The following is a 19,148-nucleotide window of genomic DNA, read 5'->3' on the forward strand; positions in this document are numbered from 1 at the left end:
TGGAGGTACTGATTTTCATCCCCACCGCTTCACACTCGGCTGCAAACCGTCCCAGTGCATGCTGAAGGTCCTGGTTTGAAGGGGCCAACACGATAACATAATCTGCAAAGAGCAGAGAGGAAATCGTGTGGTCCCCAAACCTGACACCCTCCGGCCCCTGGCTGCGCCTAGACATTCTGTCCATAAAAATTACGAACAGAACCGGTGACAAAGGGCAGCCCTACCGGAGTCCAACATGCACAGGGAACAAGTCTGACTTACTGCCGGCAATGCGGACCAAGCTCCTGCTTCGGTTGTACAGGGACCTGACAGCCCTTAGCAAAGGACCCAGGACCCCATATTCCCGAAGCACCCTCCACAAGATGCCACGAGGGACACAGTCGAATGCCTTCTCCAAATCCACAAAACACATGTGGATTGGTTGGGCAAACTCCCATGAACCCTCCAACACCCCGTAGAGGGTATAGAGCTGGTCCAGTGTTCCACGGCCCGGACGAAAACCACCCTGTTCCTCCTGAATCCGAGGTTCTACTATCGGCCGTATTCTCCTCTTCAGAACCCTGGCATAGACTTTCCCGGGGAGGCTGAGAAGTGTGATCCCCCTATAGTTGGAACACACCCTCCGGTCCCCCTTCTTAAAAAGAGGGACCACCACCCCGGTCTGCCATCCCAGAGGCACTGTCCCCGACCGCCACGCAATGTTGCACAGGCGTGTCAACCAAGACAGCCCCACAACATCCAGAGACTTGAGGTACTCAGGGCGGATCTCATCCACCCCCGGTGCCTTGCCACCGAGGACTTTCTTGACCACCTCTGTGACTTCAGCCCGGGTGATGGACGAGTCCACCTCTGAGCCCTCATCCTCTGCTTCCTCAATGGAAGACGTGATAGCGGGATTGGGGAGATCCTCGAAGTACTCCTTCCACCGCCCAACGACATCCTCAGTTGAGGTCAACAGCTGCCCACCTCTACTGTAAACAGCGTTGGTAGGGCACTGTTTCCCTCTCCTGAGGTGCCGGATGGTTTGCCAGAATCTCTTCGAGGCCAGCCGATAGTCCTTCTCCATGGCCTCACCGAACTCCTCCCAGGCCCGAGTTTTTGCCTCCACAACCACACGGGCTGCAGCCCGCTTGGCCTGTCGGTACCCGTCAGCTGCCTCAGGAGTCCCACAAGCCAACCAGGCCTGATAGGACTCCTTCAGCTTGACGGAATCCCTTACTTCCGGTGTCCACCACCGGGTTCGGGGATTGCCGCCTCGACAGGCACTGGAGACCTTACGGCCACAGCTCTGAGCGGCCGCTTCGACAATGACAGTGGAGAACATGGTCCACTCGGACTCAATATCTCCAGCCTCCCTCGGGATCCAGTCGAAGCTCTGCCGGAGGTGGGAGTTAAAGATCTCTCTGACAGGAGACTCGGCCAGACGTTCCCAGCAGACCCTTACAGTACGCTTGGGCCTGCCGAGTCTGTCCAGCTTCCTCCCCCGCCATCGGATCCAACTCACCACACAGCTCCGCCCCTCTCTTTACCCGAGTGTCCAAGACATACGGCCGCAGGTCAGATGAGACGACAACAAAGTCGATCATCGACCTGCGGCCTAGGGTGTCCTGGTGCCACGTGCACTGATGGACACCCTTATGCTTGAACATGGTGTTCGTTATGGACAAACGGTGACTAGCACAGAAGTCCAATAACTGAACACCACTCGGGTTCAGATCAGGGGGGCCGTTCCTCCCAATCACGCCCCTCCAGGTGTCACTGTCGTTGCCCACGTGGGCGTTGAAGTCCCCCAGTAGAACGATAGAGTCCCCAGTCGGAGCACTTCCCAGCACCCCTCCCAGAGACTCCAAGAAGGTCAGGTACTCTGCACTGCCGTTCGGCCCGTAGGCACAAACAACAGTGAGAGACCTATCCCCGACCCGTAGGCGCAGGGAAACGACCCTCTCGTTCACCGGGGTAAACTCCAACACATGGCGGCAGAGCTGGGGAGCTATAAGCAAACCCACACCAGCCAGCCGCCTCTCACCATGGGCAACTCCAGAGTGGTGAAGAGTCCATCCTCTCTCAAGGAGTGTGGTTCCAGAGCCCAAGCCGTGCGTAGAGGTGATTCCGACTACCTCTAATCGGAACCTCTCAACATCACGCACTAACTCAGGCTCCTTCCCCGCCAGCGAAGTGACATTCCACGTCACTAGAGCCAGTTTCCGTGTCCAGAGATCGGGTTGTCTAGGCCCCTGCCTTCGACTGCTGCCCAATCCTCTTCGCACCGGCCCCTTATGGTCCCTCCTGTGGGTGGTGAGCCCACGGGAAGGCGGCCCCACCTCGCCCGTTCGGGCTGAGCCCCGCCGGGCCCCATGGGGGAAGGCCCGGCCACCAGGCGCTCGCATACGAGCCCCAACCCCGGGCCTGGCTCCAGGGTGGGGCCCCGGCTGCGCCATACCGGACGACGTCACGGTACTCAAAATTTTATACATCATTAAGGGGGATTTGAACCGCTCTTAGTCTGACCCGTTGCCTAAGACCTGTTTGCCTTGGGAGACCCTACCAGGGGCATATAGCCCCAGACAACATAGCTCCTAGGGTCACTCGGGTACTCAAACCCCTCCACCACGTTAAGGTGGCAGTTCTTGGAGGGGGTGTTTTAAGTGGTTTTCAAAATAACTAAGGCGGCTGAAAATCCATGATGGCGATTTTTTGGGTCTCAGTGGCAAAAAGTTTAATAGTGGACTGATTTCCAAGACCAGGTCACCAGGGATGGGCGTGGTGACCTTTAAAAAAAGTCCAACTTCACAGGCTTGTGCCACCATGAGGCTGATTGGCATGTCCACTGCACCAGTACCTTTACACCATTTTAACTCACAGGATTTTGGAAAAAGTACCGTTTTTTGCCAGAAGAATAATAGTGAACTGGAACAAACAGAATAGGATTTTGGCATACTGTTGAAAACCTAATGACACACATTGCCAATTGAATTTGTTTGCAGAATAGCTTAGATTACTACAACAAAACATTCTCAGCATCAGTGTAATAAAAGATAGTAGATTAATTTCACACAGAAATCTTATATAGTGAAAAGCTTAATTTTTCTAAGCTACACATTGAAAATGGAATTTAACATTTGAAAGGTTAAAAATAATATTAAGACTAGTCGAGCTAGATAATGTAGGTAATAAATTAGAGACGTTACATTGGTACATTACCAGAATTGAGTAGTTATGTCAAATCATCTTATTGCTAATTTAGCAAGTTTCTAATAAAGGAATCAATTTCCATTTGTTTCACTCCACTTTGAAGATCGTAAATAAAAACTGTTTAAAAAAAAAAAATGCATGAATTGAAAAAAAATGTATAATTTATATATTTTAGTCATTTAGTAGACGTTTTTATCCAGGTACAGGTACATTGTCCGGGGGGGGGGGGGGGGGGGTGCCTTGCCCTAGGACATAACATTTGGCTCAAATGGGAATAAAATAGAACCTTATTACAAATTTCACTACAACTATAGAACCACTTGAACACACAAGGACAGGCTCCACACCCAAAGACACACACAAAACACTCTGCATAAATCCAGGTTTGCGTGGCATCTATAAAACAAATAATATTGTTAGTCAATTTGAAATACATTTTATGGAAACCTTTATTTTAGCCACGGGATTGATCTGAAATCTAACAGGACAAATAAGTTATATACTGCAGGCCAAAACTTTGAAATAATTTATAAATGTTGCCGTTTTGAAAGGACATTATTACTTTCATTCACCAACGTGGTATTCAACTGATCAAAGTATAGTCAGGACATTAATGATGCAAAGAACATTACTATTTAAGTATTTTTAATCTACACAGGCCTCATTTTCCAACAAACATTACTCCCAACACCTTATCCTTGAGTGATCATGCCAAATTGCTAATGTGGTATTAGAACATCACTTAATTATATCAAACAGCTAAAAGCTATTTTCTTTGATAAATTAAGCTTTATATAGTCTGAGTTTGTGTGTTGCCACAGTCTGGAGTAGACTGGTATGTGTTGAGGTCAATATTAGGTCAAAAAGTGCAAAAAAGAAACAGCTCACTGTAGAAACCAGCCAGTCAATCAATCAATGTTTTGAAGAATGAAAGATGTGGAAGGAGTAAATGTATAACTAATCAAAAGAATAAGTACATCAGAATGTCTAATCTCAGAAATAGACACCTCACGTCCACAGCTTCATTTGATTCCTTTCTGCTATTTGTGACCTAATACCTACCTTAACACATGCCAGTGCATTACATACTGTGACAACTCAATAACACAGACAACGTTAAGTTTGATTTAAATAAACCAAATAGGTTTCAGTTGGGTTTAATATAATGAAAAAAATAATTATAATACCAAATAAGCATTATTTAAGGATGAGGTGTTGTAAAAACGTCCCTTAGTGTCTTACAGAATTCACCTAGTAAATGTACACACTGACAAAGGAAAACACCATTGCAAAGATAATGTTAACACATTTTAAAACTAGCCAAGCAACTTTGACATTTAAGTCAGTAAAATACAGGATTGGAAGTTTTGTTTTTTTAAGTGAGGGTGAAACATTTTTGTAAAGCTCCCGGATTCTCAAATTGTACACATTTGAATATCCTGCTGAGACATGGTGCACCAAGTCATGTAGGCTGAATTACATTGACAGTGAAACATGTAAAACGTCATTACTGCATGACAGAATGTTTAATATTAACGGATTTGGTAGATAACGGACAGACCATCTGATCATTCTCCTTAAACGTCCTAATATCGGTCGTCAATCTCTTAGATTTCATAATCTATAGCCGGTCTTAAAACAGCTTTGTTAGCGGTCTATAGTAGCTCTCCAGCACAGCACTAATCAACTAGCTAGCGAACGTCATGTAGCTCAATTAGTAAATTAGCTAGCTACAATAACGCATACAAAATAGTTGTAAGATATTTGGTCCTTATCTGCCATCAACCTTGTTTGAAACAGGAACTAGCTCGCTATATCAATGAGAGATCGGACAATGTATGCTTTACCTGCTTGTGCACAACATTGTGAGAAATTAGGTTGCTAACTAGCTCAATCAAACTCACCTTACTATGCGATATAATGCTTTGCTTCAGGAAAACTCAAGCGCAAGCAGCTTCTGTTGGAAAGAAGTCTAGCTGCACATATCAGTACCAGAAACGATTATGAAACAAAGAGCTGAGATGTCAGAGTTTGATACCCACTGGCTGAGTAATTTTTTTTTGTTGCCTTGACCTGCCTGCCACTCAGAAATTACTGCCAGGTGCTGAAACACGTCGTCCTGATTCGGAAGAGGCGGACAATAATGCAATTTCGAAATGGGGAGTGGAAAAGACCCTAATGAAATGTCCGCCTTTGTAAGATACCGTTTTCAAAAATGTGGCTTTCCAATAGCTTGTTTAACATTTTCCATTTCCAGTGTACAGGCTACATTAGATCACATTTGACAGGAAATGTTGCAACAATTAGGCCTATTATATCTATAAACGTTTCCAAAATATACCACAATTTATCAAATAGGCTAACATCCCCATTACAATACCTAGCTTCATTTGAAACTTACCCACAAACCCAACAGGCCTACTTTCGATTTGAATACACAGTGTTGTGTACTCTTGGAAAGCTCGTAATCTTCCGAAATACTACCACCTTGTAAAAGGAAGCAGGTGTGACCTAACGAATAATTCAAGCTGTCGATGGGATTGGATGTGACAAGTTCATTGATTATTAATTGACAGCAAGTCACATGGCAAAAAACCTGACCGGCTGCAAAAGTAAAGTCATACCAAGGGAAATTAGAAAAAATATCTTCTAAAAACATATCTATGTGTACAATAATATATGATTTGTGTAACATTTAACAAGAAACTAACCTCACTGGACACATACTATAGAAACACATGCTTTAGTATTACCCGGAATACCCTAAAATATTAATGGGTTTTTTTACAAATAAATTGACAAATATTTAAGGTTTATAAAATGAGAGGAAAATAAAATGATAAAATTGACTTCTTTTGAATAATAATTTCAATAGGGTTAGAATTTACACAGGCATTTATCATCCATAACCTAAACCTTAAGATGGTTTGCATTGGAATCTAGCTTATGGCAGCAACAATTTCAACTGCCAAGACCAACTTACTGTTCAAGGAGATTTACAAACCATTAACATTTGCTCTTCCTAAAATAAGAGTTCCTTCAAAATAATAGTCCAATATAAACAAAAAGATAACATCGAGGACTGAATGCTCCCAACATCCCACCCATTCCGCATTGACTGACAGGCACTGCCATGGCTCCTCCCATAGCTTAAAAAATATCCCTCCGTAACTGTTGATAGAACCAACAACTCCAACTCAACATTCTAGCAGATTCACACACTCATTACATCAGTTCTTCCTTCAACATAGGAGTTCCTTCAAAATAATAGTCCAAAATAGAGAAAGAGAATAACACAAACTTTGGGGACTGAATGCTCCCATATTATTTGAGATATACATTTTTCATATAGAACATTTAAATATCATTGTCCAAAGAACCTTCACAAGCAGACAGCATGCCAATCTGTTCCATGATATCAGAGTACATGGTGTTTAGGTAATTTTACTTAATTCAATTATTGCGGTCAAATCGTTTGAGATATCACAATTCAAAATAATTCAATTGAAGATAATGGTCCCAGGGTCCTTCTCAGCAAACAGCGTGAAAATCCGTTCAGTGGTCACCGAAGAGATGTCCTTAAAGTGTGTATTTTACACTTCATAAATGCTCAAAGTTTTCAATGTCATTGTAGCGCCCCCTTATGGTCTATTTGGTTGATACTGCTATGTTAATGGACATAAGTCTCGGATATTCCTGACAGGATATATAGCCTGACAAAATGCCACATCCATGTAAAAGTAATTAGCCTATTATGCCCGCATCGTTTAAGATATCAAAATTCCAAAGAATTTAATTGTAGATACTGGTCCCAGGGTCCATCTCAGCAAACGGTATGCAAATCCGTTCAGCAGTTTCCGAGGAGATGTCATTGACAAGTTTTTCACAAAAATTTAAATGGAGGCCATATTGTTTGAGATATCAACTTTTCTTATGTAACTTTTAAAGACAATGGTCCAGTGGTCCTTTACACCGATTGTCAACCAAATCTATTCAGTGGTTTCGGAGGAGATGTCATTTAAGTGTGTTTTTGTTAACAGCAAAATCGTGAGAAACATCTGTGATGTTTATAGCGCCCCCAAGAGGTATTTCTGTATGGGACTTTTTCTGTCCATTCGTGACAGACACATTTACGTGTATGTTTCGTTTCATAGCTGTTTGATGTTCCATTTGGGATTAATGGACTTCTAAATTCATTGACCCGCCCAGCTCTATTTCATTCGCTGATTTCGGCCATACTATTTGAGATATAAACCTTAATTATATAACTTTTAAAGATAATGGTTCAAAGGTCATTCACACCAAACGGCATGCAAATCTGTTTTGCCCGGAGATGTCGTTAACGTGTTTTTCACCAAATTCAAAATGGAGGAAAATCCAAACGGCGAATTTGAAAGACCCCGGGACTTATTTGGTCATGAGAAGGGGCATGTATGGAACTTGGCTGCATGACTCTACGGCATTCGGTTCATGAGGTATGCATGCTCAAACCTTTAACATTTGACTAAGTGCTACAGCGCCACCATGTGGTGTATAGGTATAGTAATGGCTGAGGCCCTTCGGGCCTCTCATGGCAACAAGTATGCAAAGTTTCATGCAAATTGAGCCACATATGGCCGAGTTATGGGCCTCTAAAAATGGGCTCAAATTATAATAATAATAATAATAATAATAAAACTAACAAAAACAATAGGGAACCGTACCTACGGTACTTCGTCCCCTAATAATAATAAAATGTACAAACATAAAAGGGTTCCAGCAACTTTGTTGCTTGGCCCCCTAATAATAATAAAACTAACAAAAACAATAGGGTACCGTACCTATGGTACTTGGTCCCCTAATAATAATAAAATGTACAAACATAAAAGGGTTCCAGCAACTTCGTTGCTTGGCCCCCTAATTACTCGGTAAAATAAGTATTTGGTCACCTACAAACAAGCAAGATTTCTGGTTCTCACAGACCTGTAACTTCTTTAAGAGGCTCCTCTGTCCTCCACTCGTTACCTGTATTAATGGCACCTGTTTGAACTTGTTATCAGTATAAAAGACACGTGTCCACAACCTCAAACAGTCACACTCCAAACTCCACTATGGCCAAGACCAAAGAGCTGTCAAAGGACACCAGAAACAAAATTGTAGACCTGCACCAGGCTGGGAAGACTGAATCTGCAATGGGTAAGCAGCTTGGTGTGAAGAAATCAACTGTGGGAGCAATTATAAGAAAATGGAAGACATACAAGGCCCCTGATAATCTCCCTCGATCCGGGACTCCACGCAAGATCTCACCCCGTGGGGTCAAAATGATCACAAGAACGGTGAGCAAAAATACCAGAACCACACGGGGGGACCTAGTGAATGACCTGCAGAGAGCTGGAACCAAAGTAACAAAGGCTACCATCAGTAACACACTACGCCGCCATGGACTCAAATTCTGCAGTGCCAGACGTGTCCCCCTGCTTAAGCCAGTACATGTCCAGACCTATCTTAGGTTTGCTAGAGAGCATTTGGATGGTCCAGAAGAGGATTGGGAGAATGTCATATGGTCAGATAAAACCAAAATATAACTTTTTGGTAAAAACTCAACTCTTCTTGTTTGGAGGAGAAAGAATGCTGAGTTGCATCCAAAGAACACCATACCTACTGTGAAGCATGGGGGTGGAAACATCATGCTTTGGGGCTGTTTTTCGGCAAAGGGACCAGGACGACTGATCCGTGTAAAGGAAAGAATTAATGGGGTCCTGTATCGTGAGATTTTGAGCGAAACCTCCTTCCATCAGCAAGGGCATTGAAGATGAAACGTGGCTGGGTCTTTCAGCATGACAGTAATCCCAAACACACCGCCCGGGCAACGAAGGAGTGGCTTCGTAAGAAGCATTTCAAGGTCCTTGAGTGGCCTAGCCAGTCACCAGATCTCAACCCCATAGAAAATCTTTGGAGGGAGTTGAAAGTCTGTGTTGCCCAGCAACAGCCCCAAAACATCCCTGCTCTAGAGGAGATCTGCATGGAGGAATGGGCCAAAATACCAGCAATAGTGTGTGAAAATCTTGTGAAGACTTACAGAAAACGTTTGACCTCTGTCATTGCCAACAAAGGGTATATAACAAAGTATTGAGATGAACTTTTGTTATTGACCAAATACTTATTTTCCACCATAATTTACCAATAAATTCATTAAAAATCCTACAATGTGATTTTCTGGATTTTTCTTTCTCATTTCGTCTCTCATAGTTGAAGTGTACCTATGAAGAAAATTACAGGCCTCTCTCATCTTTTTAAGTGGGAGAACTTGCACAATTGGTGACTGATTAAATACTTTTTTGCCCCACTGTATGTACCAGCTTTGCTCACAGTTTTAGAGTGATTCTGGCTGATTTGTCTTGACAGATTTATTTGCTCCAGGTTGTTCAGGTTAGTACGACAAAGCTTCTGCTCAGAAATGTTTAAATATTGCCATAGATTCTTAATGGGATTGAGATCAGGATTTTGACTGGGCCACTGGAGGACATTCAACATATTGCTCTCAAGCCAATTCAGTTTTGGCTTGTGCTTGGGATCATTGTCCCAGGTTCCCTTGTAGTAAAAAAAAAAAAAAAAGCTTTATCTTGGTCTCATCTGACCACAGAATAATTTCCCACATTGCAGCTGGGTCACTCATTGGCTTTCAGACTTTTTGAAGTACTTGTTTGTTGCACCATTACTCTACTCCCAGGCGCTAACTCCTTTAACCTCCTGAGACCCTGTATCCAAATATGAGGACACTGTTTTAGGTTTCCTGCACCATGTACTTCATTCTGCTTAACTTAAACCTATTGTCCTTATTAGAGGACAGTTGTCTGCGCCATGCTTAGATAGTTTACTTATCAGGTCCTGGCCTTTTTCTCGTTCTTGAGGGCAGAATTTTGAGGGACAGAATTTTCTTGTCAGCGTGTGGGTGTTCTGATGCCACTTCCACTTCCTGGTTATTGATCCGATTGTGCCAACTGGGCTTTCCAATGGATATCATTGGATATGATTTTAGACTAATTTTCTAATGTATGCATTTGTTTTGTTGTAAGTTCTTTAATCTTCATTTACCAACGTCTGACTAATGATCATTCAACACTTCACAGGTAGACACCAATGGTAGAGTAACTGTTTCCTTGTTAGGTCAATTTCTTTCATGTGTGTAAACTGGGTGCTTCCAAATAAAATAATTATATGAATATGAATACTTATTTACATTATTTAAAAAAAAAAAATCTAACAATTATTTCTCATCAGAAATCCATCGTCACCATACAAAAATGTGCCAGTATTTATAATGATATACTAAACAATTTGAAATTAATTTGTAAGAATTGGTCAGGGTTTTAAATATTATTAGATTACATTCAACTTTATTGTCATTGAACAAGTACAAGTACAGTACAAGAAAATGCATCTAACCAGAAATTCAAACAGAAGAGGGCAGAAAAGTACAAGTATTAAGTATATGTATATTACAAGTGGAATGTATAGATGTGCAATGAAGGCAAATGTAGTACAAATAGCAATAATAATTAAGCCAAATAGAGGAGGGCAGAAAAAGTATTAAGTTTAGTGTATGTTACACATGGGATAATAGTTGTGCAGGTATTCTAAATGGCATTGTAGATGTGCAATCAAGGAATAAGGTATCATAGGCAACGGCAATGAGGTCCCAGAGGTTTTCAAGTGCTGTGTATATTACATATAATGTTTTTTGCACCTGTTGGAGTTGAAGGAGTCATGTGGAAGCGGCGTATGAGAGTGCTGTAGCTACAGAAGAGTCATTGATCAAGCCCAGCCACATGATTGAATTAGAGGCTCTGCCTGACGCTGCACAGCTCCTGTACCGGGAAATCAGACCAATTATTCATACACCCTCCAGGCCGGAGGAGAAGGAGGAATGAAAAAGTAGTGTGGAGAGCTTGTCGGTTTAGCCTCTTATGGAGTTAATAAAGTGTTTTCCGTGGATTACAGGTGTCAAACATGCATAGTTGTCCAAACCAACCTTCACCCAACCTACAGCCATACCATTATTTTACTTTTATTAAGATTGGATAGGATAATTATTTAACTGGTTTTCCCAAAATATTTATGTGTGACATGTTAAAGCCTAATAGGGTGAATACTTGGTTAAGATTCAAGAGCCACACCCTCCTGTGCAATGTCATGTCAATTGGCCACATGATGTACGTAGCTTGACACAATTCATATCAATCCGCCACACATATTCTTAGGATAAAACTTAGAGCTGTCAAGACTTAATGTCTGCAAGCATATACAGAGCAATCACACTGTGGTGCTAAAGTATGTCTCTTAATCTGTTTTACTAAGATTCAAGACTTTTGACACAGCTACGCTTGTAAGAGTCGTTTCGCTGCATGGTAGGACTATTCATTTGGATGCTATGCAGTGCCTTCGGGAATTATTCAGACCCCTTCATCATCTCCACATTTCTTCATCAAGGGTGCCAGTAATTCTAGGGACATATGTTAAAGTGCACACAGGAACAGCGTTAAAGAAAATAATGCATCAAAAACATATGATTGATTTAATGCTAGATTGTACTGTTTGGCAAACACAGTAATGAGAACAAAACTAACTCTTTGGAAATGTTGTCCAATATGCTGTTAGTGGGCAATGTGCTTGAAGCTTCTTTTATTGTGTATGTTCCTGGCTGTCGGAAGGTTGACTAACACAATACAGCTGGGTATTAGAAGAACCTAAGCTTCCATGCATATCCATGTGTTTGTCCTTGTCTGTTCCAAGCAGTTTTATGTCGATCTGGTCATTCAGGATCTGGCAACAGTATTTGCACAGTAGTTTTAGGGATGAAGATTTGCACAGTCAAGGGTCCCTATTTGGCTGTCTCACCCGAATTAGAACTTTCTTGTAAAGAATGTAAATTGTCGGTGCACTGAAGTCACCACCCTACCCCTTTTTGGGCAAAGCAGATCCATCTTTCTGGCAGTTTGCAGACCTTCCAGTGTTTGCTTCCCGACGATCAATAGGCATGAATATTTCATCCTTTGGGTTAAGAGGAGCTTTTTCCCCCTTTACTGTTCCTTTCTGCGGTACCTCTGTGACACCACCCCACCGAGTAGAGACGAAACTGAAGACCTCTCCCTGGGTTTTCACACCAGACTCTGGCGCTGAGACAAGTCTGACAACAGGACTGTGGTAGATTTTCTACCTTGCATTAATAATGACCAATTAACATACACTGCAGTAGATTATCTAGCTAGTATTAATAAAATGACCAATTAACGGGTACTGTACATTCTAGACTAGCTCCGGGGAGTCTCTGTGTCCAGTGGACTGGCGCTGCTGTTGGTTTTGAATTGTCAGTTGTAAACGTGTGTGAATTGTCAATTGTAACACAGCAGACAGGGATCTAGAGCAGCAGCCTGAGTGGCAGCAGACGGGAGCAGGAAGTCCTGGGGACAGCAGGAACCTCTGCCGCTTTGCCCAATGAGAAGCCAGTGGAACTGAGTTATGAGTGTCCCAGACTGAGTCCTCTCTCTGGGTTGACCTCCCTGCAGGGGCAGCCGCTGTAAAAAACCGCCCACATTAGGACTGCTGTGTTTCAGTCAAGTCTTTACGAGCAACACCCTCCCTCAGCAGGGGAGAGAGGTGAATGAGAGATACGGAGGGCTTGCGGAATGAGGGAAAGAGTCTCAATGTGACCGCTATGGGATGAGCTGAGCTTGTCGAATAGTGGCCCATCCAAAAGACTCCAGATGAGGTCCCTGAGGGGATCGGTTTTAATGTCCTTCTGTCCTCCCCCTCCGCTAGTCGTCAAAGTCACTATCTGCACAATTTGTGCCCACTGCCATCAGCAACCTTTCAGGTGCTCAGTCTGGGTCCCAGACCTCCGTTAGAGAAGCTAATGGGAGGGCTGACAGCTCACGTTCAATATAGGGCAAAGTTACTGCCAGAGCCACATATCTCTCAGGACAGTCCCCTCACTCGGTCATTCAGTCACAGCCACCATCTATCTGCTTCTCTATTAATTGTGCTTCCATCCTCCCCAGCATCTGCGCCACTAAACTCCAGTTCCCACTGCCTGGGTTGTAATGATGAATAGGCTGATCTGCTGACATTAGGGGTTTGAAGCGTGCGTTCGTGTGAGATGAATACATATGTTTGAGATGAGAAGGATTAGGTGTCTAATAAGATCAGCCCCTCACACACACACCCCTTTATTTCCGTTAATTTCCTTCACATGCACTTACTCTCCAAGCTCTCTTTCCCTCTCCTATGCTCTGCCACTTTGGGCAGATGAGGGTTTCAGGTTAGCGGGATCAATAGGGGACATGAAGAGGGTTAGTGGAGTGTGGGGGACATAAACAACACAGACACTATTCCTAATCAATATTATAATGGCATCTCCCCGAGACAGAGGCCCCCAAAGGCCCCAATCAATTGTTTACTCAGTGTTTCTTTATTTTCCTGTCAATTCGGTTGACAAGTGATGTGATTGTGTAAGAGTGTGTATCTTGCATTTGTTCGTTTGTTTGTGTGTGTACATGCATGTAAGACAAAGAGACAGAGAGAGAAAGAGCAATGGGGCGGAGAGGGAGACATGAGAGAATTTAGTGGTCAGAGTTGGACGGCAGGAATTTAATGGTGTACTTGTTTGTGACAGTGTGAATTTGAGTGGAGGAGTGGTGTTTTAAGCTGGAGATTGAAGACCATTTAAATGGCATTTGTCTCCATTCCGAAGCTCCGCTGTTAAAGCTGTTCAACAGATAACCCGCCCCTGTTAATTACCTCGTTAATGATTCCTCCTCATTAATGATGTTTGCAGTCTCTGGAGCAAAGAAGACTTGGGGACAAGCTGGAGAGACAGAGGACATGTTTAAAAGCAAATATGCAGTTCAAACAATAACACAGCAGACACTAAGCCCCTTGTTTTGGTAAACAGTTGGGGCAGGAGAAGTGCAGCCATTGTCAAATTAAAAGACAGAACTAAAGATGCTTTTAAGAGTGTATTAAGGCTTTAGTGTTTGTTTACAATGTTATTGTTTTAAATAATTTGAGTGCTTTTAAAGGTGTTTACTTGGAATCAACATCAAAAATGCATTGACATGTAAATATCTCAGAAAATCTGTAGTAATTCCTTTTTTAACAAAGTGACAGTACCAAAACAGTCCAAAGATAATCCATAATGAGGGTAATGGCATAAATACCACAGCTAATGGCTATATGCATGCAATGATATGTTGGTATATCACTTGACCTTGTGCCTTAAATAAACATCCCCATCCCTGTCCCACCTCCCACCAGCTCACTGACACCCCCCATCCATCCTGACCCCTCCCCAAAATAAGGGTTGTGGGACGGCTTCTGCTGGAGCAAAAAGCTTTCTCTCTCCTGTGTGGTAGAGGACACATTCTGAAAGAGCTTCATACAGGACTGTTTTAGCCAAACAAAAAGACTGGACTTCCCTGTAGAATCGGAGCTCAAGGAAGAGAGAATCAAGTCTATCTGTGAGCATACAGAAGTTATCATTCATTCTTTGTTAAAAACTAATATACTTATAGTGGACGTGCCTATTCACTGATTTGCCTGTTATTTGAATGATTTTAAAGGACGTTCAAAAGCCAATGTACACACAGTCATCCTTTGTCCATTAATGCAGCAGCGCATGTTTCCCTTCACCCATACAGTGTCGACCGACCTATTCTGACCTACACATTATTATACAGTCAAATACCTTTTCCTGTCTCATCATATACGTACGCTAGATGTATACCTATACACTCATCTTTCTCTCCCTGCAAACACATCTCATTTGAGCAGGCCAACTCCATACACCTCTACAGCATTTCCGGGTGGTGGCATGCCAAAAATGTGTCCTCTTCTTGTCCTCACTGGACCCCATTAGTTGTGATGTGTTTGTGCCATTACACTGGGCTGTGTCAACTGTCAAAGTAGATTAATTCATGGATAATGCATCGCTCATGGGAGGAGAGAGGAGTTGACATTGGCACGAGGAGCTGACCCTCCCCCTGTCATAACAGTTGTTATCACCTGAGATGGCCACTCTGACCGTAATGGGGCCACTGTTGGATTTGCTCTCCCTGTAAGTTAACCCTCAGCCCTAACAGTTGACTGATCAAAGAGTCCCTCTCCTGTCCCCGGGCCTGTCCTGTTCTGCTCAGCGCACTTTAAATGAATAAACAGATTTTTGCATAAATCCCAACGGGAGGGAAGTGACCTGAGAGAAATGATAGATGGGGGAGGGGGGGGGGGCTGTTCTGCAGTCTCTACTCAGCCCTGGAACATTCTGAGTAGAGACTGTTCTGCAGTCTCTACTCAGCCCTGGAACATTTTACCTCACATTCTCCTTTAAAACGGGGTTTGAGAAGGGTTTTCTGTGTGGCCCAGGTGGTCTGGTTATTTCACCGTGATATTGTCATTCTACTGACAATACCACCCCCCCCCCCCCCCCCCCCAAGAAGTTTTGCTGAAAGCTTAGTGACATTAGAGTATTGGCTGAACTCTAAAGTATGTGGAGATGGCCTGCATTGCTGATGTCTAGGTGGCGCTCTGCCCCGATCAACCACTGTTCGGCCGGCCACTCTGTTCACTGATTGTTTATCTCTTCCTCCTCTGTCCAGTTTCATGGAGTCCTGATTTCAGACTGCACTTACAAAATATAGGGATCTTACTGTCTGTTATTTTGTCCTGGCATCAGCTTGGACAGTTGTCTTCGTAACGAGTGTTGTTTTCCAAAGGTCAAATCAAACGGTGGGTGACAGTTGCTCTCCGTCTGGCTACGTCTAACATGACCTTGTCTCTTCTGTGTCAGTGTGAAGATGGTGCTGCTGTGGACGACTGGAGACGTCTTCAAGACGGCGTACTTTTGGATAAACGACAGCCCGTCCCAGTTCTGGGTGTGCGGGGCGGTCCAGATCTTCATTGACGTGGCCATCCTGGTGCAAGTGCTACACTACGGCCAGGACCTCTGGGTCAAACTGGGCTGAACCCATTTAGAACCTTCAAGGACTTTTCTTGTGCTTTACCATGTTTTATATTAGATGGAGGATAACCGAGCAGACAGTGTGTGTGTGTGTTCTACTCTTTGATCATAGTCTTTGCCTTAATGGGACATTCATTTTGTTTGTTACTAAAGGGCAGCAGTGGAGACAGACACCGGGCGTGTGTGCGTGTGTGCGTATGTGTGCTTGTGTGTGTGTGTGTGTGCGTGCGTGCGTGTGTGGGCGTGCATGCCATTAGTCACTCTGTCAGTTGTGCCGGTGGCTCGACTGACTCGCTGGGCTTCTCTGTGACTGATGACTCACCGTGACTTCACCGTGTACCTCAGTGTGTTTTCAGATGAAATATAGACGTACATACCTGTGCCTGTGTGTTTCAGTCCAAGTAGATTTTAGCCATGGGCTTTCTCAGTGCCAGTCAGGGGCAGGGCAAGGCCACAGAATGTACACGACACTATGTCTTCACAAAACCTGGGTCACATTCATCTCTCTCAAACAGCTATTTCAGGCCAGTTGATTCATGCTTTGCCATCACTGAAGGGAGATTTCTGCTCACCAGGCAGAAAATTCTGTGACTTAAAGGGAACTTGGTATCATCACTATCTGAATTAAACATTTCCCATTATTTTTTATCAGCCACGTACAGTATCATGATATAAGAAAAATATATTAAAGTATACGTCTTTGCTACTTTAAGCAGTACTCCAGGCATACTTAAAATGTTCTAGTGGTCAGTTTGCTAGGGAACATTTCGGAATATGGTTTTGTGAGTTTGGTTATTACGGACTGCCATCATACCTGGATAATTAGCTCTCTGAGGTCACAGGGGTGTCAGTTGGTCATAAGTTCCATGCGGTTTTGTTTGACTGGATCCATGACGACTGAACTGGGTCTCACTGATTGCTTCGGTGACAGATAGCTGCATAGTCATTGAAGGGAATTTTTTTTGGACTCATTTGACGTCAGCCACACCTCACCATCCAATGCAGGTGTTTCAGTAGCACTACGGGGACTCTGCTGGAGGGAAGACAGAGGGATGGAGGGATGGATGTGTGTGCCTGCCGGCCTGTCTTTCTCAGCTGTGTCCTCCACACATGGCCAGGCTATATGTGCCTGTAGCCTCCCAGTGCTGGGACTGTGCTAACAGTTTGCGTGGATAATGTGTGCAGAGGCCCTGCCTTAACTTTCCTATCAGGAGCTGCTCTGCCTTGCGGTGTTGAGCTAAAAAACAGGGTCAGATCAAGTATCAAGGTTTATTTGTCAAATGCACCAAACAACACAGCGTCATCCTGCACAGGGAAATTCTTGTGACATGGCACCCGACAACTATGTAGTGAGCGTTAAGAAGAAGAATATATAAGCAAGCATACAGCTAGACAAAAATGTAAATTAAATAAAGCAACAATATGCTCAACACTGTACATTAGCAGCAGTTTAAAAAAAGAGTACTGTAAACTAGAAGCAATCTGGGTAGATAGAACGTCTGGAGTGTGTGGGACACCTTTCTCGAGAATGAAGAATGTAGGCTTGGCATGAAATGTATCATTGCTGTTTAAAGGGCTGTTTAGATACAGTGTAGTTAGCTCTTTTCTCTGTTATTAAGATGTTAGCTTTTTTATTATATAAGTATACTTGGCAAATTATTAACATTATTTTCATTTTATGCTGTCTTATCATGGGCTGTTTGTATAGGAAGACTTCTTTGTGTTATGTTTCCTTTAGGTTATCTTGAGATGTTTATCAGAATGATTGTTTTTCTCCCTCCATGTTTAATCAGCCTGGTCTCATGGACCAAACAAGACATAGTGTACGTAACAGTGTCTGTAACACTGAAAACCCTATGATATGTTACAACTACCAGGGGTGATGTCGTGCTCTCTTCCATTTCAATTGACTGCCGGTTTATTGGATCGTTGTGGACATGGATGGTGGATGGTCAGTGGTGCTGAACGATTAACCAAAATTAGAGTTATTGCTAAATAACCAACTGAACCAAAATAATTTCAACTAGTTGAATTGCATTTCAGTATTGTTTTATTTGTGAGCTCAACTCAATTTCTCTAGAGAATAATCTAATAATTCATGAGAGAAACTGTAGAATGAACCAACTGGTCTTTTGGCAGATATTGTGTCACACTCAGTCTTGAGAAAGGAGGTATCTGTACTATGCAATAGATAGTAATTTTTCTACTCTAAAGTATTCCTCAAAGATAAGGGGCTCTGCCGTATAGAAATTGGAGCACTATTGTATCAAATCGCTACTCACTACTGGTCTTAAAAAACATATAAAGAAACAAAGAGATAACATTAAATGGTTGTCTGGCAAATAATCTGACCATTAATGTGAGAAAAGGTGATGACTGACTTTAAGGAAGCAAGTCATCCAAAGAAACCAAAAAAGTATAAATCCATAGAGAGACAGACTTTACTTTAAACTTTGAGATTTAATAATTTCCCCAAATTTAATCTGTAACCATTTATAATAAATGCCTAACCAAATTAAAGCCATAACACCTTAATAACTAAAAAAACGAAATGCCTTAAATCATAAATTTTACAGATTTTTAACATTGTGCAATTTTTTTATCCATTGGTAGCCTAATGTATATAATGTAACCTAATGTAACACAACTCAGGTGTCTGTCACAAAAAGACATAGAGAGTGTTACTAAATGCCGTGAGGCCAGGTTGGTTGAATATACTATTGCTTGTAGCCTTGTATTCCACAGGAAATATGATAACACACCTTTTCTATGGCAAGCAACTATGAGATACTATACTGCATAATATTACAGAATGGATGTTTTTATATGAGATCAATGCAGAAGGAAACACTGATTTAGGTGTTAAAACCCAAATGTCTTTAGTCAAATTGTTGAGGTATGACAAAGCTAAACTGTATATACACTCTGTTTTATTATACGATCAGTTATAGTCCAAACATGTTAC

At 42.8% G+C, this 19,148-nt stretch overlaps 1 protein-coding gene across 1 annotated transcript in view; it reads left to right on the forward strand.

The window, feature by feature from the left end:
* Positions 1-16,198, forward strand: part of si:dkey-246g23.2 (solute carrier family 66 member 2) — a 55,546-nt gene extending 39,348 nt beyond the window's left edge. The window contains exon 6 of the mRNA XM_010884156.4: positions 16,013-16,198. Coding sequence (XP_010882458.2) covers positions 16,013-16,187 — 175 coding nt within the window. The 3' untranslated portion in view covers positions 16,188-16,198. The remainder of the gene's footprint in view (positions 1-16,012) is intronic.
* Positions 16,199-19,148: the final 2,950 nt, after the last annotated feature.

Source organism: Esox lucius, chromosome 19 (assembly GCF_011004845.1).
Source record: "Esox lucius isolate fEsoLuc1 chromosome 19, fEsoLuc1.pri, whole genome shotgun sequence".
NCBI lineage: Eukaryota > Metazoa > Chordata > Actinopteri > Esociformes > Esocidae > Esox > Esox lucius.